General features: G+C 39.7%; 1 protein-coding gene across 1 annotated transcript in view; it reads right to left on the bottom strand.

Annotated features, from left to right (window-relative positions):
- The window catches only part of CHST9 (carbohydrate sulfotransferase 9), a 206753-nt gene extending 188417 nt beyond the window's left edge, over positions 1–18336 (bottom strand). The window contains exon 1 of the mRNA XM_065890172.1: positions 18216–18336. Within this exon, the coding sequence (XP_065746244.1) occupies positions 18216–18336 (121 nt within the window). The remainder of the gene's footprint in view (positions 1–18215) is intronic.
- Positions 18337–24192: the final 5856 nt, after the last annotated feature.

Here is a 24192-nt window from a genome sequence, read left to right as displayed (position 1 = left end):
TCAAAAACAAGGGAAGATTTACTCATTTCTCCAGGACACCCTATTAATTCTCAGAATTGCTGGGGAGCAGCTTGCTCCAAAGCAGACATAAATATTGTGGCAAGAGAAGAGGCCATGTTTATACACTGACATCAAGCATGTGGTCTGCTGGGATCCGACAAGATAGCCAAAGCCTTGCAACAAGGCTATTCTTTGCAAATCATCACCACCACCCCCAGGAAACCTTCGGTCTGTGCATTTCACACTGGACCAGGAAGCTGAAATCTTATCCTGTCATGTTTGCACAAACCCCCTCCCTCAGTAACCCTGCCTCCTCCCTGCAGTCCTTGGCCTTCAATGACTTTCATGAATATTCAGAGAATACAGACACAGACGGATGCCCTTATGAAGTTATATGAACCTTACAAGGGAGCCTTCTGGAAGGAACAGCAACACAATTGTTTGAAGCTGATATAATGATTCACGTAGTAGTGCTATTCACGGGACACACCAAAAATGTAACAACCCAAATCCCAAAGTCAAAACTGAATAAATGAATATTTAAGAATTCCAGATGCTAAAACTACACCTGAGATCTCATTTTCTTCTTAATCAGAAATTGCTTCGGGGAAGAAGGCTCTTTGCCTCCTGGAATCCAACATCAGCCAAGTTACTTGGCGTTTTGGCAGAAATCGAGGATAACCCCTGACTCTTGCCAATTGTAAACAGAGAGCATGGAATTTAAATGTAGGAGATACAGAGGAAGAAAAGCTGCCTGCCTGTTCCTGTGAAATAAACAAGACTTGTGCTATTTCAATTTCACTGGGTGTTGCCTTAGTAGGATTTGAATTTGTTCAGAGTTTTTCAGGTGGACACCTGCCATTACAAGCTCAATCTAGTTGATGTAAAAAATATTTCAGAAGAATGAGAAACAGAATTAAAACCTATTAATTTTTTTCATTTACTCCCAGTTTTCCATTTAAGGGCATTTTGTGATTTTTCCCATCTATTCTAGATTGCTCATAACTCTTCACAGCACTACCAAAAACAGAGCATCTCGCTTTTTGGATATGGGATTTCAGGTTGCAGTTACGTCTTTTTCCCTAGCTTTGGGTTATCGGACATACCTTTGATTCAAAGGAGACTGGGAGTCTCTACCTAATTTTCTGCCAGTGGTTCAGTGAATGGACTTCTGCTTTCTGCTGACTATTAAACTGCTTCTGGGAATGGATCTAAAATGCAGGCACTGACCCTTAATGTCAATCATAAAATTCTGAGTCCAAATTTTGACGGCAATTCCATTGTTTATAGTGTATTTCTGGCAACATGATCACAAGCAGCCTGACTGCTTTATGGATTTATCTCTCTCCTGAGCAAACTTAAAAGAAGGCTTAGTAAAAGCTCCATTGGTTTATTGAGTGTGTGAGAGCTGGCTGCCCCTCTTCTTTTCTCCTTCTACTAGATATCCTTTGGCTTTATGCATCTGAAGAGCATTTAAAAACTGAATTTTGAAAGTTTAAAAGTAGAGTTTCTTAATATTAATAAATATACCTTTCTTAGCTAATTATTTTGTGATGGGTCATGTAGAAACCATAGAGACTATCTTACGATAAAAATCATTCATATCTTAAAGCAGAAATGCAAAGTTGTGTGAGCCTAGTTTATATGAGCTAATAATTCGTAATAAATTGGTTATAAAAGTAATTTGAAAGCTGTTCCTAGGACCATGAAATAGATAAATATTCACGTCTAATTGCTTTTCATTTGCAAACAACTATTAATTGTTACTTTACCCATACAGCACATGGTAAGCACTCTGGAATTCTACATTTATCACTGTGATGTTTTTATTAAGAGTATGTTAAGACATTTCCACAAGTACTGTGTTCAGTGCTCGGCACAGCAGGGAAAGCTGGACATTTCACCTCTGTTATTGTTTCTACTCTGATTAGATCTGAACCATTTTTGATGTCAATTTCTGGCCTTCTCAGTTTTAAAAAAAATAATGAGGAAAATTCTCTCTCCATCAAGAATCTTTACTAAATATGTAGCCAGCTGCCACCCACATAGCAGTTAAATGTCATCTGCAAAGAAGAAAATGGCATCTGGGCAGGATGTATTTTGTTTTTTCTCTGAGATGGGTCCAAACAAATGGGAAACTTCCCAAGATGATGGCTGTCAATGTCACCGGTGTCAACTCTGCCCCTGCATTCTTCTTTATTGGCTTTTAAAAATCACACTAACACTGGACAATAATTTTGCACTGAGGGCCACACACATATGGACTACCTAAGTGTGCTTATTTATTTATTTATGTTTTTGATGTGGACCTTTTTTTTTTTTAAACATCTTTATTGGGGTATAATTGCTCCACAATGGTGTGTTAGTTTCTGCTATATAACAAAATGAATCAGCTATACATATCCATATGTTCCCATATGTCTTCCCTCTTGCGTCTCCCTCCCTCCCACTCTCCTCCCCTCCCACTCTCCCCATCCCACCCCTCCAGGCTATCACAAAGCACCCAGCTAATATCCCTGTGCCTTGCGGCTGCTTCCCCCTAGCTATCTACCTTACTACGTTTGTTAGTGTGTATATATCCATGACACTCTCTCGCCCTGTCAAAACTCACCCTTCCCCCTCCCCATATCCTCAAGTCCGTTCTCCAGTAGGTCTGCGTCTTTATTCCTGGATGTGGACCATTTTTAAAGTCTTTATTGAATTTGTTACAATATTGCTTCCGTTTTATGTTTTGGTTTTTTGGCCGCAAGGCATGTGGGATCTTAGCTCCCCAACCAGGGATCGAACACACAGCCCCTGCATTGGAAGGTTAAGTCTTAACCACTGGACCACCAGGGAAGTACCCCCCAAGTGAGTTTAAAATGTTCTGGAAAACAAAGAAATTTCAGAAGGATAAGATTGAGAAAATAAGAGAAGTAAGAGTTCTGAGTAAAAGGATAGAAATTTAATAACTAACCTATAAAGTAAATTTTTTTTATCATTGAGAAAAACCAAAAAAATTACAATACACTAAAATTTAACTAGATTATCACTAAAATACTGCATGATAAAAAGAAGTTTTACAAAAGTATGTCTCCATGATAGAGAACACTGTTCTTTCCATGCAGTCAGATGACGGATTCTCACAGAGCGATAAAACATCATTTTCATGGTTATGCAAGTTGGGAGGCTGACATATATGTACCTAAGCAAGAAGGCATATACCTGTATTTTTTCCAAAGATTTCTAACTCAGTATTTGCAAAAAAATATGGCAAAATCCTACCTGTCACGGCCAAGGGAAGCATGTGTCAGGTGCAGGGGACACGACCGTGAAATGGCCTGTTTAGTGCCACCCTCACAAATCTGGTGACCTGGTGGGTTGAAGGTGATGGGCGTGATTTTAACAAACACTCCAAATTCACCATCATCAGTGCTTTCATAGGGAGCACAGGGAGCACATGATGGGGAGGGGGCAACACAGGAAATGCTTCTAGAGGCACCTGCAGAGGCCTAGGGTTGAGAGGCCCGATGACTGGGTCAAGGAACCAGGCGAAATTTAGCACAGCTGAAGGGTAAGGGCAACATGACCAGTGTGGACAGAAACGAGCCTGGAGAGTTAAGTAGAGGTCTTATAATGACGGGACTTGACAGTCAAATTATGGAGTCTAGGTTTGTCCCAAGAGCCACTGGAGGCCAAGAAGAGATTTATGCAGGAGGGAAAAGGAAAATGGAGGCATCACAGATGGCAACAAGGTCTTTAGGTGGGGCCACTGCCTCAACAGCGAAACTGGACAGGCTTTGGAGAGAAACGATGAGGTTAGCTTTGTACTTCCTGAGTTGAAGGGATCTGTGGGGCATTCAAGTACAGATGCCCTGGAAGCAGATGGTGTGAGGCATCAGGGCTCTACAGATGGCATTACACTGGGAGAGCATGAGGATGAGAAGAAAAGAAACCCAAGGGAAGAACTCGGAAGAATACCAACATCTAAGGCATGGAAAAAGAAACACAGTAGTCTGAAGAAGGAACTGGGAATACAGCCAGAGAAGGGTAGGAGAAGTGGAAGAGTCTGCTGTCAGGGACACCAAGGGAAGGTGGCATTGAAGGGCCACTAGTATCTAAAACTGCACCGATCTAAGATGGGGGCTGGGAAGGACGTGCTAGATTTGAGGGCAGGCAGGATGCTGGGGGAAACAGGACTAGTGGTTGACTGGGGCAGACTGCACGATGTAAGGGCAGGGTGAGTAGAGAATAACAATGTGGAGACAGTGATTACACAAAAGTCTTTTAAGAAGAGCAAGGGGAGGAAAGGGATAAATTGGGGGAGGAGGAAAAATGTGGTCAAAAGAACTGGATATGTGAGTTAGGTTATTTTTAGATCAGTGAGGTCTGTGGGGACCATGTATAGATACATGTATAGATCATGCATAGATACAGATACAAGGAAGTGACAGAGAAAAGATGAAAATATAGGAGAAGAGAAGAAATGGGCAAGATCACTGAGGAAGTAGACCCTTCGGGAGACAGAATATGAATGGGAGGAGAGGGGAAGGTGGAAGAAGCTGAGAGGAGAGCCGGAGACGGGGTGGAAGTTGATCCATCTGTATGTTGTTAGAAGGAAGTTCCGAGAGTTTTCTCTGATGTTCATCTCTTTTCTGTGAAGTAGGAGGAGAGGGGATCTGCAGAGAGACACTGGGGGAGCACATGTGCCTGGAGTGCTGAGGAGAAAGTAACATGTCAGAAACTGCTTCTCTGGAAAACAGGAGAGAAACAGCTCACTAGGGAACACAGGATTGCCAGGCAACATGAAGAGCCGTCAGTTTATCCTCTACCAATCTGTCTCCTGGAATTTTCTATCACAGGCTACAGTTGCCAGATATAAAAACAGACAGCCAGGCTGATCTTGAAGGGATGACATCATAAAATGTAATATTTTGTTAAACAGTTAGTTTACAAGGCTTCATGACTTGAACAAAACATCCCCACAAGAATATTCCAAATTGATTAAACAACACCAAGAAGAGTACAGTTTTTTCCCAACACCTTGAGCCTAGGAAAGTGGGGGAGACTGGCCAGTGGCTACAGTCACTCTAACTATTGGGAAGATACAGCTCCATTAATATGATAATCACTAATTAAACCATTTCTGGGTTATACATATATACCAATGTGACTGTGTAACAAAAGTTAGACAACAGTTGTTTAATTCTTCACAAGAGGCCCAATGGAATATCTAGAGCTACCAAGCTCACAAACACACCTAGAAGGTTGTGACCACACTGAAGATTGGCTGATACATTGTGAGCCCTGCAGAAACGATGAACTGCTCTCTGTCTCCGGAATCTCTTTCCCATTTTTTCCCATTGAGCTCTTTACTGGGGGTTCTCCTGTGTTCCAGGCAAGGTGGTCCTGACCCTCAGTGGGCTGCTAGCAGGGGAGACAGGCATGAAAGCCAATGTTTACAACCCAGGCTGAGTTACGCCACAGGAGATGGAGATAAAAGCTTGAGAATAGTAAAGGGGGACTAGTGGTGAATTCTGTCTGTTGGATTAGCACAAAAACATTTACTTTCAATCCTCTACATAAAACTCAATATAACTTTTGGCAATCTGTGACTCAGGGAAACATAACAGAGAGAACACTTGGTGAAAAATAAGGTTCTTCTTTTATTTGAAAACAATCCATGTTTTCTTTTCATATTTTACTCCCCTTTAATCCGTAATGACCTGGATACCATGAAATTTCCCACCAACCCTCTTAGTTGCTTGATTTCTTCTTGAAAGGTATGTTCCCAAAGACACTGGTTCTGTACTGTTGAACTTCCTTTTGAAGTCTGGGGCTGTTACAACAGTAAGTTCTCCTTTGTGCAGATTTTTCAACTGGAGAACAGAAACTATATCCTTGCTCCTGGTGATGCATCTGGTTGCTAGACTTCTAGACCGGGTGAGAATGGCTATGTTCAAACCGCTTTAGGAAACAAACCAAAAACGCAAAGTGTCTTGAATCCTCTTGTACCTCAAGGGGCAGGAGAAGAGTATTGCGGGGGAAATAGGCAGTTATCAGGAATCATGTTTTAGTGCCAGTTTTGTTACTTCCTGGCTATGCAAATTTAAGCCTTTTGGTTGCTTCTCTGTAAAAGAAGGAGGCTGGGACTAAATGATGCTTTGGTATTCGAAGTTTATTTTTATGAGGAAAATTAGAGAGTTTGGACTAGGTGGTATTACATTCTGAACCGACACTCCCTAACAGGAGCTATAACTTTCCTGTCACCGTGAATGATTTAGTGAGTGAGATCTTTGCACTCATACTCCAAGTCCACACTAATGACCGGTAGTTATTCTAATTGATTCTCAATGAACTGTTAACCACTCTGATGGCATACCAGTGAAGCAGGCAGCACTGTGAGTGCCGGTTCCGTGCCTTATATTTGTATCCTTCCATTCATAATTCTGAATGGAAACCTGTGTGTCCAAATAAATATTTCTGTATCCATTTTATAAGGATTATCATTAAACATCTGCAGTGTTGTAAGAAGTCCTCATTTTGATTTGTGAAAGCAGAAGAGAAGATATAATACAAAGTCATAGAATCTTGAAGATGATGTGATTTTGGAAAACATGAAATTTGACCATATAGAAATTCTCAAATATGTGAACAATGGTATTATACAGGAATGTACTCAACGGGGTTGTGAGTGATAGCAAAAAATTAGAAGCAACTTTAATGTACATCAATTGAAGAATGGACAAAAAATATTACACGGCACTTAGGTGAATGAAATCAAGCTATATATAGCAATATAAATAAATCTCAAAAACCTAATGTTGACTGAAAAAGTAAGTTTGCAAAAGGGTATATACAGATAGACACCTTTTATGTAAGGCTAAAAATATGAAAAAGGAATATACGTAAGTGTTAAAAAATTATAGAGACACACACAGGAATGTAGTGATAAAGATCACATTTAGGATGGTGGTTACCTGAGGAGAACAAGGAAGAAGGTATGGAGGTTGATCAGAGGAGAAAAGATACGAGAATCTGGAGAGATTAATCAACTTGCTCAAGGACACAAAACAGGCTAGAAACTAGAGCCCAGAGCTTCCCACTACGGAATACCACCTCCAAAAGGGAGCACTTCTGAGCCCAAGTTTATTTGTTAATACCTCTTTCAGACACAAAATGATAGCCACAGGGAATTTAACATTATAAGAGACCTTAAAAAGACATCCTATACAACTCCTCCCTCAGTTTTCGACTTTTCCTAACAACGTGTCTGCTAAAGGATGACCCAGCCTTTATTAGAAACAAAACACAGCAAAAGGAAAAACTAAGCCTCGCCCGGTAGCACATCCCTAACTTCAAGGAAGACATTTCAGGATATCCCTGGAGAAAATGGCCTGCAAACCAAACACTGTAACCTCTGGAAAACCCAGCGTTGAGCACCAGCCTCACGCGCCTTCTTAGCTTAGCTGAGTCCGGATTTTCGTGTGGATGGACTCATTCAGCAAAGATCTAGTGAGTGTCTACTGCTTGCCAGGTACTGTGCTAGGGGCACAACAGTAAGCAAGACAGCACCCTGTGGTCCACGGTGTGAGATAAATCAATAACAGTGAAGGAGGATTGGTCTGTGCCCTTTGCCCCTTACCCTACTCTAAGAGATGAATAAAGCTAATGGGGCTCTTTATGAGGCCCCTCTAAGCTCCAGTAACCCCACTTTGAGAAAGATGGCTGCTTACCGATGGGAAGGAAGGTATGAGAGCTGGTGTGGATTTATTAGGACTCTTTGGGCTGTGGGTGACAGAAGCCCAAGTTGAGCCTGTAGGGGTTCAGAATATGTCACCCCCAAATATGTCACTTTGGCATGTTGATTATTTTGAATTAAAGGTACTTGAGAAACAGCTGGTGCGAGAAGGATCCTCTGACCCTCCTTTGTCCCCCCGAAGCAGGAAATAAATCTCCCCTGTGAAAGGTACCTTCCCTGTCCCAGGAGGGGCAGAAGGCATCCTTATCACCAGAGACAGGGAATTCGGTGCAGAGAAGGCTGTATAAACAAACCTTGTTACTTCTTTACCAGTCTACTACCCCAACCCCAAAGACTTCTGTCATGTCAATTCTTCATGTTCAATTCATGTCGTCAATTCTAAATGTATTGTTACTTTGTCTAAAAGGTGTAAAAGCTTCCTGCCTTGGCTATTTCTTTTAGAGTCTCATATTTTTATGGGGCTCCAATATGTATGAAATTACCTTCGTTTTTCTCCTATTAATCCATCTCATGTCAATTTATTAGAACAGCCAAAGAAACAGGAAAGGCAGAGGGGAAATTTTTCCACCCCTACAAGCCACCTTAAATACCCCAGGCAGGAACAGTCCTGAATCTTGGGAGAAGCTGATACAGGAACCCAAACACTCTCTGAGGCTCTCCCCTCAGCTCAGCTCCTCTCCTCCCAACCGCCCTTCTGCTCTCTCTCCAGCCTGGTCTCTTCAGCTGCTCTGGCCCACGTGGTAGGAAACAGCCACTCGAGCTTCTGAGTTTTGCATCTTATCGTCCAGGCACTCAGAGCCATTCTCCCAAAATTTCAAGAAAGGGAATCAGCCACCCATTCCCTAGACTAGTAATTCATGGTGACCAGTGATGTGCGGTGTCCTATGGATGATGGGCCTAGCGTTGGCCAGATGCCAACGGACCAAACGAAGGGTCCCATGGTCAAATGGCAGTTTCTGCTACACTCTGTAGATGGTGTGGGAGAGGAGGAACAAAAGAAACAGAGGCAGGGGTGGCACCCAGAAGAAGGGTGAGTGCTGGGCTGAAGCAACATCACTGTTGTTTACCTGTACTCAGAACATGTTTGGAGAACAAATGCATTCAATTGATGACTAGATTTTAAAAAAATCTACATTGATTGGATCGACTCTGTAGCAAAGCTTGGCCACTGAACGTTATTCAAATTCAGAAGATTTTAAGCAACTTTGACCATTACTCCTTCATTTCTAGTAGTATGGCTTCTGGGGTGCGGGGCATACGCAGAGGGCAGCTCCCAGGAAGACAGGAGACTCAGAAGGCAGGGTAGAGAGTTAAAACAGAGTCCGCTGGGAGGGAAAAGTTATAAGTAGCTGAGTGGATAAGAATACACATGGAATTTGGAGGGCACTGGGAGTACATAATGAAGTGAGAATTGACATCAGGATCTGAAAGTGGGTGACAGGGTCTGAATGGACATTGGTGACCAACATACAAGTTCCCTGTCCTTGGGAACTTGTATTGTGAGAGGTAGAGCATATGTAAATAAACAAAAAGAATGATTACAGATAGAATAAGTGCCATGAAATAAATTTTAAGAAGTAATAAATAACAGGTGCTGGGAGATAAACCATCAGAGGATATCAACTTTACATAAGAAGTTGAGAGAAGGTGATATTTAAGCTATACTCTGAAGGATAAGGAAAAGCCAGCAATGGAAACAGTGAAGGAAAACATGCTCCAGGAGGAGAGAACAGCCAAGTCAACTGAGATGGGAAAAATCATGTAAAAGGAAGATGGGAGATGGCGGTGTCCAGAGGTAGGCAGAGGCAGTAGGTGTTTATTTGATTAAAAAATGGTTGCAACCTTCATCAAAACCAGAGGAAGTAACTCAAACAAGTGACTTTTAAAAGCAATTTTATTTTCCTGAGGATATGATTGACAGTAAGCATAAAGTCCTCACGATATACGTGCCTTTGCTCCAGGTCAGGTATACAAAGATCCCCTGGGGGAAAATAGAATTTCAATACAGCAACATCAAAATCAGGAAAAACAGCCTGATTTCAGAGGAAAAGAATATACTTTCTCATCAGAGAGGCTCAAGAGAAAAGAATTATGCCAAACCAGTCTAAAAGCAAAACTTATTTATAGGCCACAAATATATTTAGTTTGGAAAAAAGCAAGATGGAATCTTGTTAGAAATATTATACCAAAGCATGGAGGCCAGTTTGTCTGTGAGGTCCTGAATCAATTAACTGTCCAAGAGAACAATAAGGTGGCTTTACTTTGCCTAAAATCAGAAGCTTGTAGCTACTACTTATCATTTTCATACAAACACAAGAAGGTTAAAACATAACCTGAGCCTATTGATGTTTATTGTACTTTTGCAAAAGAAAAAAATTAAAAGTAGCCATCTGTTTTGGCAATCTTGCCATAGATAACAGCATTGAAGGTCTGAATAAAGCCCTGGCTTACAGAAAGTTCACATCATTGACCAAAATGAACATACTTTTCAGGACAACTATTTTTGGAATCAGAGTCCTATAGAGCCTGGATTGGTGACAATGAGTTTTGAAAAGGTGGGATTATAGCTATGTGATTCTTTCATATGCTAGGTATGATAATTTATAGCTAAACAATTGACTTTAGATGCTAATGTTGAATGCTAAACTAAACTCAGATATCAGTACTTATTTAGTGTAAATCAGAAATAAACTAGTAGGAATCAGAAAAAATGTCATTAGAGGTATGAAAAGTCAAATAAGTTTCTGTTTAAGGTAAACATGTAAAAATACTATCAATTAATATCTAAAACGTTATTGGTCCTGCCAAAGCATTCTTGAAAAAAGAAAAAACTTGGAACAAAGCTATATTACAAAGCTATAGTGACTAAAACAGTATGGTATTGGCATTAAAAATAGACACATAAATCAACAGAATAGAATAGAGAGCCCAGAAATAACCCCCTACATATTAATTTACAACAAAGAAGCCAAGAATATATAATGGGGACAAGACAGTCTCTTCAATAAATGGTGTTGGGGAAACTGGACAGACACATGCAAAAAAATGAAACAGCACCACTATTTTACACCATACACAAAAATTAACTCAAAATGGATGAAAGACTTGAATGTAACACCTGAAACCATAAAACTCTTAGAAGAAAACATAGGCTGTAAGCTCCCTGACATAGATCTTGGAGATAATTTTTTGCATCTGACTCCAAGAGCAAAAACAACAAAAGCAAAACTAAACAGGTGGGACTACATCAAACTAAAAAGCTTCTGCATGACAAAGGACACTGTCAACAAAATGAAAAAGGCAACCTACTGAATGCAAGAAAACACTTGCAAATCATATATCTGATAAGGGGCTAATATCCAAAATATATAAGGAACTCATACAACTCAATAGCAAAGACCAAACAATCTGATTTAAAAATGGGCAGAAGGGCTTCCCTGGTGGCACAGTAGTTGAGAGTCCACCTGCCGATGCAGGGGACCCGGGTTCGTGCCCTGGTCCAGGAAGATCCCACATGCCGCGGAGCGGCTAGGCCCGTGAGCCATGGCCGCTGAGCCTGCGCATCTGGAGCCTGTGCTCCGCAACGGGAGAGGCCACAACAGTGAGAGGCCCGCGTACCAGAAAAAAAAAAAAAATGGGCAGAAGATCTGAATAGATGTTTTTCCAAAGAAGACATACAGATGGCCAAAGGTACATGAAAAGATGCTCTACATCATTCATCATCAGAGAAATGCAAATCAACACCACAATGAGCTATCACTTCACACTTGTTGGAATGGTTACCATCAAAAAGACTAGAAATAAGCATTGGTGAGGATGTGGTGAAAAGGGAACCCTCATGCACTGTTGGTGGGAATGTAAATTGGTGCAGCCACTATGGAAAACAGTATGAAGGTTCCTCAAAAACTTACAAAGAGAATTACCATATGATCTCGCAATTCTACTTCTGGGTTTTTATCTGAAGAAAATGAAAACACTAACTCGAAAAAGATATAGGAACTCTTAAGTTCACTGCAGCTTTATTTACAATACCCAAGATATGGAAACAACTTAAGCGTTTACTGACAGATGAATGGATAAAGAAGATTTGTATATATATATATATATATATATATATATATATATACACACAAAGGAATATTATTCAGATAAAAAAATGAAATCTTGTCATTTGTGACAATGTGGATGGACCTTGAAGGCATTACATAAAGTGAAATAAGTAAGACAGAGAAAGACAAATACTGTATTATTTCTCTTATACATGGAATCTAAAAACAATAAACAAAACAAGCTCACAGAGACAGAGAACAGATTGGTGGTTGCCAGAGGTAGGGGGGGTGGAAGGGTGAGAGAAATGGGTGAACTGTATTTTAGTTTTTGTTTAAATAAATTTGTTTCCTTTTAAAAAATTTAAAAACTAAAAAATACTGGTCCTGAATAATAATGTTCAGAAGTTGTCAGATAGATTTTTACGATGTATATAAATCCAGGGAACAATTTTAGTTTGTAATAGTTAAGACTAAACATTTTTTTTTCAGTAGAAAAAATGATTTATTATTATTTGCAGCAAGTAAGGAGGATACTGAGGATCTTTCCCAAAGCAGTGTCTCCGCGACTAAACTTGATTCTGGAATATCTCAAAAAAAGAAATAAGCTATTCAGTGGGATGTTTAATTTTCACTACTTTATATATTTGAAAATATGTGTAAATAACTTTTCACTACTTGACAGGGGATTTTATTAGATATATGTATTTCTAACATAGGTTTCATACGATAATAGAATACATCATATTTTAGAATAAATATAAAGTAAGTGATTCAGAGGAGAGTTGGCCAGGATTGTCTCTTCATAAAATGGTTAAAAAATCTGGGATTTCATTTGCCATGAAAATGATGAGGCCGGCCCATGGAGGAAGGATAAGCCTCATGCAGTGCCGGCCAGGATTCAATGAGGACGATGAGAAGAAGTTAAGGAGGCGAATTCTGCCTTAATACATGGCGCTTTCTAAGGAGGTGGCTGTACAGCTGAGTGGATGCCTTGGGAAGTAGTGGATTCACTGTCCCCATAAATACTCAAACATAGTCTATGTAATCCTTTGGCTGGATGCTGGAAAACCTACGGAGGCATTCTTTATGCACCTGTCCGACGATACTATTGAGCATCTACCAAATACATGTTCCACGCTGTGGAACGAGGACACTGCGGTAAGTGAAACAGACAAGATCTCTGTCCTCGTGGAGGTTGCAAAACAGTTAAGGGATACAGACAATAAGTAAGTCAACAGATAATTCAACGTGGAACGAGGACACTGCGATAAGTGAAACAGACAAGATCTCTGTCCTCGTGGAGGTTGCAAAACAGTTAACGGATACAGACAATAAGTAAGTCAACAGATAATTCAACGTGGAAGGAGGACACTGCGATAAGTGAAACAGACAAGATCTCTGTCCTCCTGGAGGTTGCAAAACAGTTAACGGATACAGACAATAAGTAAGTCAACAGATAATTCAACGAGGCAATTGCTAATTATGACCACTTCTCCGACAGAAATAAATAAGATGGTGGGAGAGGCTGACGGATGGATCGTGGGGTGATCAAACTAGGTGACATTTGAGCTAAGTCCTGACAGGTGACAGCTGGAAAAGCATCCCAGCTTCTGAGACTGTGAGAGCGCTGAGTTAGCCCAGGGCTTAGTTTGGTAGAAGGATCGATGTAAAGCTGGGAACACTGGCAAGGGAATGAAGGGGAGGCTCTGGGGCAGGAGGTGGCTCCCACCCACAGCTTCGTGGGCCCAGGGAGAAGATTTTGCTAAAGGGAATTAGCTATCACGGAAAAGTTTTAAACAGGGGAGTGATGTCATTGGATTTATATATTTTTTTAAAAAGGTGGTGTACAAGACAATCTTTAAATTTTTTTCTAAAGCTGAGATTCTGCCTCTGTCATGATGGGGTCTTCACCCTGTCTTATTGCATATACAGAACAATTATGTACCACACCTTCTGGTGTTTGTTCTGTTTAGCAGTTAGCAGTCTACCTAGAGAAAGAACACCGAATTGCAAATTTCAACAGGAGCTGGGGAAAAAGATGAGCCACTGTTGTGATTTATCCTGAGATGGCCCTCCTCATTACTGCATCTTCCCCAGACAGGTACCTGTTCTGCTTGGATCTGGTCCTCTGCCTCTGCTGACCCTGCTCCCACCCCTACACTGCTCCTTTTAACATTTTATCTGGTCAGCAGTCCCATTACTGACAACTGATTGGGCTCTTTCTCCTGGTCTTAACTCATTACTTTACCTCATAAAGAAGGGCCTATCTCCTTCCTGTCACAATGGACTGTCCTTTTGTACCAAAGCCTTGGCCTGGACTCAAGACCACTTTCTCCCTTACAATCCATGAGACTATAGTCTCCTTGAGAACAGGGGTTATATCTGGTTCTCTATTGGCGCCTCCGATTGTTAGGTCTTCAATAAACGCTGTTGAATGAATGAGTACCCTAACCTTGGGCAGCCTGTACAGACCTGAGATCGTCCTGGGCCCAAACTCTCCTCTCTGCCACTCAATCCCATCTCTCCCTGTCCAGTGTCTACATTGTGAAACACGATGGCTCTGTGCCAGTTAGAGTCTCCCAACTATTTTAACCAGAGCTGGAACTGAGCCTTCTTTTTTTTCTTTTTTCCTCTTAATCAGTCCAGCCACAAGCTTGGGGTTGTTTTCCTGAATTGTGGCTGAGTCTTAACTGGGATAACTCAGAAAAAGCAAGTCTGCAGATGCTTTGCATCATTTCCAGGATCATAATAACAGCTCACATTTATTGGGCACTACTGCTTGCCAGGCACCATGCTAAGTGCTTTGCAGGCACTGTCTCCTTTGATCCTCACTGCTACGCTATATGGAAGACATTATTATCCCCATTTTACAGATGAGAAAATCGAGGCTTAGAGAGGCTAAGTGATTTGTCCAGAGTTAACAAGGAGATCTGAGATTTTCAAGTTTCCTCTGAATGTAAAATTTGCACTCCTAACAACTAGGGAAAAGAAATGTACAAAATAAAGTTCATAATAATGCAACCACATACTGAAAATTAGCAGAGAAAGGCATAATTTAATTGATGATGGTATTGAAATGGATGCCCATATGAAACTGTTGTATAATTGGATAGAATTTCATTTCTCTGTGACACATTTTTCCTCTTTGCCTCCAAAACGATCTTATCTATTCATAATCTTTTACTAGCACATCGGAGCATACTTAAGACTTTTGTTTGTAATCCTAAAGCATTTTATTTTAATAAGAAGCAGCCCAGGAAAACTAGGGAGGTATAGAAAACAGTCTGTATCTTACTGAATTTTAAAAGCCTCAAAAGAAAAAAGGTATGAAAAGAACCTAAGAGTTCTTACATACAACTGAAATGTATATGAGATCAAAGCACCCAAAGCTCTAAAATCTGCTCTACTTACAGAGGACCTCTGGAACCAAAACATCTTCCAAAGTTCTGTGAGTGACAGTTTGAAAGCGTCCAAAACTCAGATTTTCCAATTTTTAACTTAACATCAAAGCATACATTCAGATATTTTCTGATTTAAAGAGACTGCCTTTAAAAATGCCTGATGTTATGTGAAACACATATAAAATACATAGGGACCTGTCTACCTAGAAAACTACGTAATTACAACCTAGGACACCAGCCTAGTATAAGACAAAACTCAATAAGACTGAAGTCTTATTGAAGAATAATAAAATGTTTCTTCAGTAAAATAGTTATCTAAAGGAATCCTGGTTCTAACGTTTATACTCACGGTCATGAGGAGATTGTGAAAAATTACATAATTCATTTAGGATACATTGAGAATCAGAGAAAGTACTTCTAGCAAATCACAAAAATTAAGAGAATAAATGGTAAATGTCTTACCAGCCCATATTCACTGAGGAAAAGAATTCCCCAACTTGGAAAACTTATGAACTCAATTAAGAAAAATAAAAATTAGAAAAAAAAGAATCCAACTTGCAGAAGAGATTATACATTTATGAACTTGTAAACATAGCTTAGGTTTACCAAGTCAGTGATTTTAAAACGTCTGTACTGATGCTACGGCATGTATCATATATGTTTATCTTATCTGCCTTTTTTGGTTAGGAGGCTCTTTCAGGGCTCACGAGGCATAGGAGAACCTGGGCATGGATCATACCCTGAAAATGCTTAGCTTTGTATCTTTTGGCAAGTCACTTAAAGTTTCAGTTTAATCAGTTGATTCATGTGTGCTCTAGGGGATAATAATATTCACCTTCTCCCCCTCATAGAAGCAATACATAGGGTAGAGGCATGGACATCAGAAGAGATACAACCTGGGTTTGAATCCTAGCTTTCCTTCCATACCTCAGCCCACTCATGTGGGGCCTTGGCTAACTTCCTCATCCACCTGAGCCTTAGTTTCCTCATCTACAAACTTAGAATAGCACATCCAGTGAGATGTCCACAGGGTAAGAGAAAATACATGTAAACATTTGGCACTTAGTAAGCTTTCCATCAATTGTAGCTACTGATGTTTGTGGACACATTTTGTGAATTGCATTGTATATGTCAGGCTATCATATGACTTGGCTGTTTCCTCAGAAGTCATGTAGTTTCTTACCGGCGGACTAAATCACAACATTTCTCCATTAGTCTGTATATAGGAATATATTTTCTTTTACGTATTGGAGTTTTGTTGTGATACTTTTCTTGGGAAATCTATTATGAGACTATGATGTTAACAAACCTCCCAATAATGAGATCTCTTTGATTCTTCCTTGTTTGCTGCGTTCCAGTCTATAGTCTACAGTGAGGTTTTCATCTATTCACTCGTTCAACAAACACCTCCTGAAGGCTTACTATGTGACAAGATCTATGCTAGGAATTATATTGCAAAAGGAATCAGCCTATTTATTTTATCACAGATGGTTTCATTCAGTATTATCAGTTAGTATGATAAAATATTGCAGTAATAAAGAAAACAGAAAATATTATAGTTTCTATAAACTGTAATGGGAATTAAAAATAAGTTTGGACAATATGTTACATATTCTCTAGAAAATAATTATATGCAAATTCTTTTCACAAGAGTTACCATATAAATTAAATAATTCCAAAGTATCTATGAGGCTAAAGCAAGGATAGGAATTTAAAAATGGAAACAACTTTTAAAATCATCATTATTTAAGACTTAGTATGGAATTATCTTTCAGGGTAGATTCCTTTTTTTTTTTTTAAACATCTTTATTGGAGTATAATTGCTTCACAATGGTGTGTTAGTTTCTGCTCTATAATAAAGTGAATCAGCTATACATATACATATATCCCCATATCTCCTCCCTCTTGCGCCTCCCTCCCACCCTCCCTATTCCACACCTCTAGGTGGCCACAAAGCACCGAGATGATCTCCCTGTGCTATGCAGCTGCTTCCCACTAGCTATCTATTTTACATTTGGTAGTGTATATATGTCCATGCCACTCTCTCACTTCGTCCCAGCTTACCCTTCCCCCTCCCTGTGTCCTCAAGTCCATTCAGCGTAGATTCTTAAGTGCTTTATATCTAGAATAATTTAAAAATGGGCCACAGTTGGAAACAATTAAGGAATAGTTCTATTTTTGTTTTTCTTAACAGTCATAAGCCATAGGCTATTTCTACTAACGGAAAACAACCAAATTTCACAACACCTATGTGTATATATTTCTATGATGTTCTAAAACATGTCCTTGCATCATTATAAACATAATCCATTTTAACAGTAATTGAGTGCCTCCAACATCCAGCAATTACAAACTGAATGATGAGTATACAAGATAAGTAGAGTAGGCAGCGACCAGTGGACCAAAGCTGGCCTGCCAGCTGTTTTTGTAAATAACGGTTTTATTGGAACACACCCTGATTCGTTTGTTTACATAATAATCTTTGGCTGCTTCTGTGATCCGTTGGCAGAGTTGAATAGTTGTGATAGAGACGACATGGCCTGCAAAGCCTAAAATATTTTCTGTTTTTTTACTGAAAAGGTTTGCTAACTCTTGCTTTATATTAAAGATATGAAAGAATTTCTACACCAACTGGAGTATCAACACAAAAATTAAAAAGGAATTAAAAGAGTTTGCTATATATTCAGCTCCCTTTAGGCTTGTGCTCAGTGCTTAGTAGACACACCAAAGGTAGGATAAATGAGTAGACAAATTCTCTACAAGCAGTCTTTGCTGAGCCAAAGGGCTAATGAGCCACTTGCCCAGGATAACAAAAATTCCAAGAGTGGTCCCAAGGGACCAAGCAAATGCTCCCCAGAAATGTATAACCATCCCTTCTCTGGGGAGCTGGAGGTTTTATTTTGTATCTAATGCTCTGTGTTGTTGGAAATACTGTGACTTTGTATATATCTATAAACACCATAGCTCATTTAAGTGAAAATGACCATTGTCATTAAAAATAGGAAAAAAAAGTTGAGGTGTTACCTGTGTGCTGTTCTTCAATCCAGACTTGCAAATACATGAAGAGGAGTAGCCCTGCTACTCCAAATATCAGCACTGAGAGGAAGACTTGTTTGGGGTTCATGACCATTTCAGATGGCTGCATCTCTCATTTCTGAAGACCACATAGTTTGGTTTTCCACAGTTTCGATCCTTTCTTTTCCTCTTAAGTGCTCGTTCCGTGAAGCAACCTAGAAGTTTTTAAAAATCCACATTGTACCTTGCTGATAACATTTCTTCCCAAATATGGTACAGATATACAGTATATCAACAATACTGAGGATTTCCATGAACTTTAACACCCTGAAGACAGAAGAGACTGTAGTTGATGGCCCTAGAATGGCAATTTTCTATTGTTGCCTTTATCTTACCTAAGGAATGTGCTATCCTACAGTTAATAAGTAACAGCCTAACATTTAATTAGGGGAAGCATCCCAGACTTCAGCTCTCCTATATTGTAAAGTCAGGTTCAAGTTATCTTAGAATGGCTTTGAGGGGAAAGAAGACTCTCAGAATAGACTGTTGAGGAAGGGATTTTGAAAAACATGTTTGTAGATAAAGGGGGAAAACACCACTTCATGTCTTAAAAATATATAAAAATTCAAAAATGAAGGGTCCAATCGCTCATTTCCCTCTCCTTGAAAAGTAGTAGGTTTCTCCAACTTAAAGAGTACACTTGGGGCTTCCCTGGTGGCGCAGTGGTTGGGAGTCCGCCTGCCGATGCAGGGGAAGCGGGTTCGTGCCCCGGTCCGGGAAGATCCCACATGCCGCGGAGCGGCTCGGCCCGTGAGCCATGGACGCTGAGCCTGCGCGTCTGGAGCCTGTGCTCCGCAACGGGAGAGGCCACAGCAGTGAGAGGCCCGCGTACCGCAAAAAAAAAAAACAATCAGTACGCTTACAGACACTTACTGCAACCCAAGTTAAGAAACCCTGCTCCCTATGAACAGCCGTGCAAATATGCAGTAGCTTGCATGGTGAGCTCACATAGTTAGCAGCCCAGCTAATGAGGCCAAGGTCATGGCTTTGTGTCTAAGGCTGGTCAAAGACCTTAGCTCTGTTCCTTGGCCACGGACCACACCGCCCCCCTTCTTGGGATGAGCTGAATAAATGGTTTCTCACTGCGAGGACATTACATACACTGCTGTGTCTAAAAATTCTCTCTCCTTTCTCTTCAAAAATGCCTCAAAAACTTCTGAAAGAATACGGATTTAGCCTTTTTAAGAGGCGTTTGGTGAGGTGCCAGGTAAAAGTTTAAAAATGCTGTGGGAGACTGCTAGGCTGGTGAAAGGATAATATTTAGCTATACTTGGCAAAATCAATGTTCACGCAGATGTCGGGCTTCAAAGGTAACCTGTGAGGTCAGAATTAGATGTGGATGTGGCAGAATGATCTCGTGATTAGAAAAAAGAAATCCACCAAATGGGTAGAAGTGTTCATGCAAAACAACAATGAAAAGACCTATTATAAATACATTTTTTTCCTTCATATTTTAATTATACACGGAAGGTCCCAGAGTAAGAGCAGTGATTGTCAGCACTACCTGAGGAGCTTTCTCGAATCCACTTCTGAGTCCCTTGATGAAGAGAAAACGGTTAATGTTTTCACAAGTGCTTTTGAGGATTTCAAGCACTTTCTTGATTTGGGTAGTAGAGGAAGTTTTTAAATAAGTAGAAGAACTGAGAGTATTATCATACTGCTTACTAGGTGGGTGATACTCTGCTCTTATGTTGATTCAAAACTGAAATATTATGGGCTTTCCAAACATATGCAACAAAGAACAGTTCCTGAGGGAGATTTGCAATTTGAGGTGTTCCAAGATTGAATCCCTCAAGGAAAACTCCTAAGGGAAGCCAGCTTTCTCTTTTGTTGATGCTGCAGTTAAACAATGAACAGGCACAATTCCTGAGTCCACAAGAAGATTCAGATAGGAGAAAACCAGTTAAACAAAATCTACTACTAACAAAGAAATAGTTGTTTACAAGAAAAAAGAGACTTTTACAATCTGTCTACATAATTAAAACTTAACCCAGATGAAAGAGGATAGAAGAAAACTCGTAAATCAGAACAGAGCCAAAGACCTGTGGGAATGGTGGGTGTGAAAGCCAAAAGAAGTACTCCTTGGGGGTTTGCAGAGGAAAATTATTACCTACGACGCTGGAAAAAGATTAAGAATTTGCCCTTTCTTTCTTCAGGAGATGTTGCTATACTCTGACATACCCTCCTGGGTAAGAAGTCGGTAGAAAACTCGTAATTGTTATTATGGCAGATGTGAGTAGAACTGAGCGATTAAAGCCACAAGGCAGAAAGGCAATCTGGTGTAAAACGGAGAGATACGTTTGATTTTCTCCCATCTCAGTCCATTAACCCAACGTTGGCATTCGGAAATGGCTCTCATTAAACAGAGGTGAGGTACTAGGAGCGGCAGTATTGCTTTAAGCAAACGTGAAGGTCAGCTGTGATGGGAAAACACACCTATTTGGAGATCATACATCTACCTCCATGCCTGCGGAAAAAGTGCAGACTACTGGAGATGGAAATTACTTGGAATAATGCTATTTTAGGAACCAGCATTATACAACATTTCCACGGTCAAAGGCTTCCTGTATTTTGTTCAATCCTTCCTCTGCCCGCTCATACGCGCAGTACCTTGTACCTAACAGGTACCCAACAATGGGTTGCACTGAATTGAATTTGGAGCTCCAATAACAAAATACAGGTAATTAATTTTCTAGTTGTATTTGTAAATCCTTAGTCCTAAATTTTGAATGGAGAAATATAGACTATTAAAATACTGAAAGGGTCTATATGACTTTTTAAAAAAGTACATATTTATTTTTCTTTGCATATCCTATGGATTTGTCCCTAATAAATACGAAAATATAAAAATAATTAACTTCTTAACAATAAATTTTTCTAGTAAAGTTTACAGTTTTCACAAGAACTTTAGCATGCTTTAAATACTCATTGAACAGGGTTTCCTCACCCTGGTCATGTTTGAGATTTTCTATTTAATTTCAATCATTTAAAAAATATATTTATTATTAATTATTAAGTAATTAATTAAACTTATTGGTATTTTATCAATTTCTGTGTTCAGTATTAATTAGCCTGTGTCAGACTTGCCACTCACAGAACTGTAAGACAATGCATTTGTGCTATTTAAGCCACTAAATTTGCTATGATTTGTTATAGCAGCAAAGAAAACTAATATAGTACATTACTATTACAAAGTAATTTTAAAGGAAGACAGTTTACGAAATTACTATGAATGGGTATTATAATACTGATCTTTTCAAATAGTTTTCACATGGTTTCTCAGGCCTAGTGTTTCATGGTCTATTCCTGTAATAGCTCCATTGTTCAACGTGTTTTGTCATACAGAACATAGAAACATATTCCTTCACTAGACACTAATTTGTAGGTGCTTCCTTATGAATCTTGTTGCTTTGATTTCCTGTGTAATTTGTTTAACAGGTACCTTCTACTTTTAGCTGTTGTAATTAAACTTTAATTATAATTAAGGTTTTTAACAAGACAAGGCTTTGCCCTTTTATTCTTTGTTTTAGAAGAAAAAGTTTTAAACTCATATTTTACATTCTACTGTTCAGTGTAGAGTTTTTTGTTTTAGTTTGGTTTTTGCAACAATAGTCTGTCTTTAAAGACTGCACGTGACTAAAACCAAAGGCCCTTGCAAATATTTGTTTGTATTAAAGAGGGGAAAAATAAAAATACCCATACAGATTATTGTTGAATGGATTGTTCATCTCATTTCTCATTTTTACTTGTTCCCCACTCTAAAGATGTCCAAGTGTTAAATATGGATGAGACAGAAATAGTGTTATTTTTACATTTGTTTAAGCAGAGTCACAAGAATTTGTAGCATGTATTTATATGTCAGTCAGGAATCACCAGGATCACATTCAGGAAAACATGAGGTAAATTCAGCATCAAATTCTATTTCATTAAAGGGTCCTATGAAGATAGAGGGAGTCCTTAAAAAGTTTTTTGGAGTCCTGAAACAAGGAAATGGCAATCTGAGTGACCATTTCTAAGATGACTTGAAGGAGTTATCAGTGAGGGATTATGTCAAATGAGATAAGTGATAACTACAGATTGGATAAGGGGGAGGGCGGTCAGCAAGTCAAATGAAATGACTGAGTTTTAGTTACCATAGTAGTTAATAATATAACCCAAGAAGTGTTAAATAAAAGATGGCTTCCACAACCTAAGAGTCCATCAACAGATAGATAAAGAAGATGCGGGGGGTGTGTGTGTGTGTGTGTGCGTGTGCGTGTGTGTGTGTGTGTGTGTGTGTGTGCGTGTGCGTGTGTGTGTGTGTGTGTATACACACAATGGAATACTACTCAGCCATTAAAAAATGAAATATTTTTGCAGCAACATGGATGGACTTGGAGGGTATTATGTTAAGTGAAATAAGTCAGACAGAGAAAGACAAATACTATATAATATCACTTATATGTGGAGTCTAAAAAATACAGCAAACTAGTGACTATAACAAAAAAGAAGCAGGCTCACAGATACAGAGAACAAACTAGTGGTTACCAGTGAGGAGGGGGGAGGGGCAATACAGGGGTGAGGGTGGGGGGCACAAACTAATGGGGTCACCATTCAACCCACTGAACCAGGCTTTGTCTGGCCACAGCGACTGTTTTGGAGGCCATTTAATCAGAACCAAGCTTAGCGCTCTGGATGGATGGTCATGAGATGTGATATTTTCTTTCTCAGTGACTGTGAATAAGGAAGCACATAGTTCCCGCTGTTGCTCGAAGTCTTCTGGCAGCCCTGATGGAAGCCAGCCTAAAAAACAAGGCAGCACAGAGGAAAGCAAAGCTGAGAAACTGGCAGAGAAACAGAGGAACAGCTCTGACTAGGCCCTGAAGGTACTCACTCTGCCTCTGAATTTGTAAATTAGGAGTTCCTAATAAAGTTCCTTTACTTTTCAGTGTATTACAAAGCAATTGTAAGTACAGTGAGCGAACCTAGGAATAAGCTATATTTTGGGTGAAGCAATTTCAGCAAGATAATCAGAAATAAATGAAAAGAACAGTGCTAACATTTATTGAGCAGTTATACATTGTAAGCTCTGTTCTGAGCATTTTATATTGATTCTTTAATTTAATTCTCACAATAACTCTATCTCCCCAGTCAAGAAATCTGCAGGACTGGCTCACATAACCACATGGTCTGATGCAGAGTTCAGTGGGAGGTGAGGCGAGAGGTGGAGGTGGACACAGACCACAGAGGGCCTCAGCATCAACACAGGGTGACTACATTTGTCCTGTGGACACCAGGGGACCGACGGCAGGTTTGAAGGGAGTGGAAGGATCAGGTTTGCATTGTGGGAGGATCACTCAGAGGCAGTGTGGAGACGGGACAGAAGGTAAAGGAGACCACAGGCAACTGGGAAGAGGACAGCTGCTGGCCAGGAATGCCCAGGGCAGGGATTGGACTGGATTCTATCCCAATCCAAAAATCCTTCTGTCCTTCCATTCACGCACATCCTCTTGTCTTTCATTACTGGAGGCAGTTTATCATAGCGGTTAAGTATGAAGATTCTGGAGCCCGATTGCCAGGTTCAAATCACAGCTTGATGACTTACTACTTTAGTCACATGGCTTATTATGTAACTGCTATGTGCCTCGGTTTCCTCACATCTAAATTGGGGAGAATAAAAGTGTTTACCATGTGAGGTCAGCGTTGTGAAATGTTGATACATAAAAGATATTTAGAAGAATACCTGGCCTATAGAGGTCTATAATATTAAAATGTTAATATCTTTACATTCCAGATGTCCAGCACGGGGGCAGCTACACTAATTAATCAATAAATATTTGTTGAAAGATAGGGTATTTTTACTTCAAAAGGCAGTCTGTTTTTCCTGTTAGAAAGGTTTATTCTTTCAATTCAAGCCAATTCAACCCAATCAATAAACATCCATTAG

The sequence above is a fragment of the Phocoena phocoena genome, chromosome 13 (genome assembly GCF_963924675.1).
Source record: "Phocoena phocoena chromosome 13, mPhoPho1.1, whole genome shotgun sequence".
Lineage (NCBI taxonomy): Eukaryota > Metazoa > Chordata > Mammalia > Artiodactyla > Phocoenidae > Phocoena > Phocoena phocoena.
Note: the sequence above shows the minus strand (reverse complement) of the source record. Positions and strands in the feature narration are given on the sequence as shown.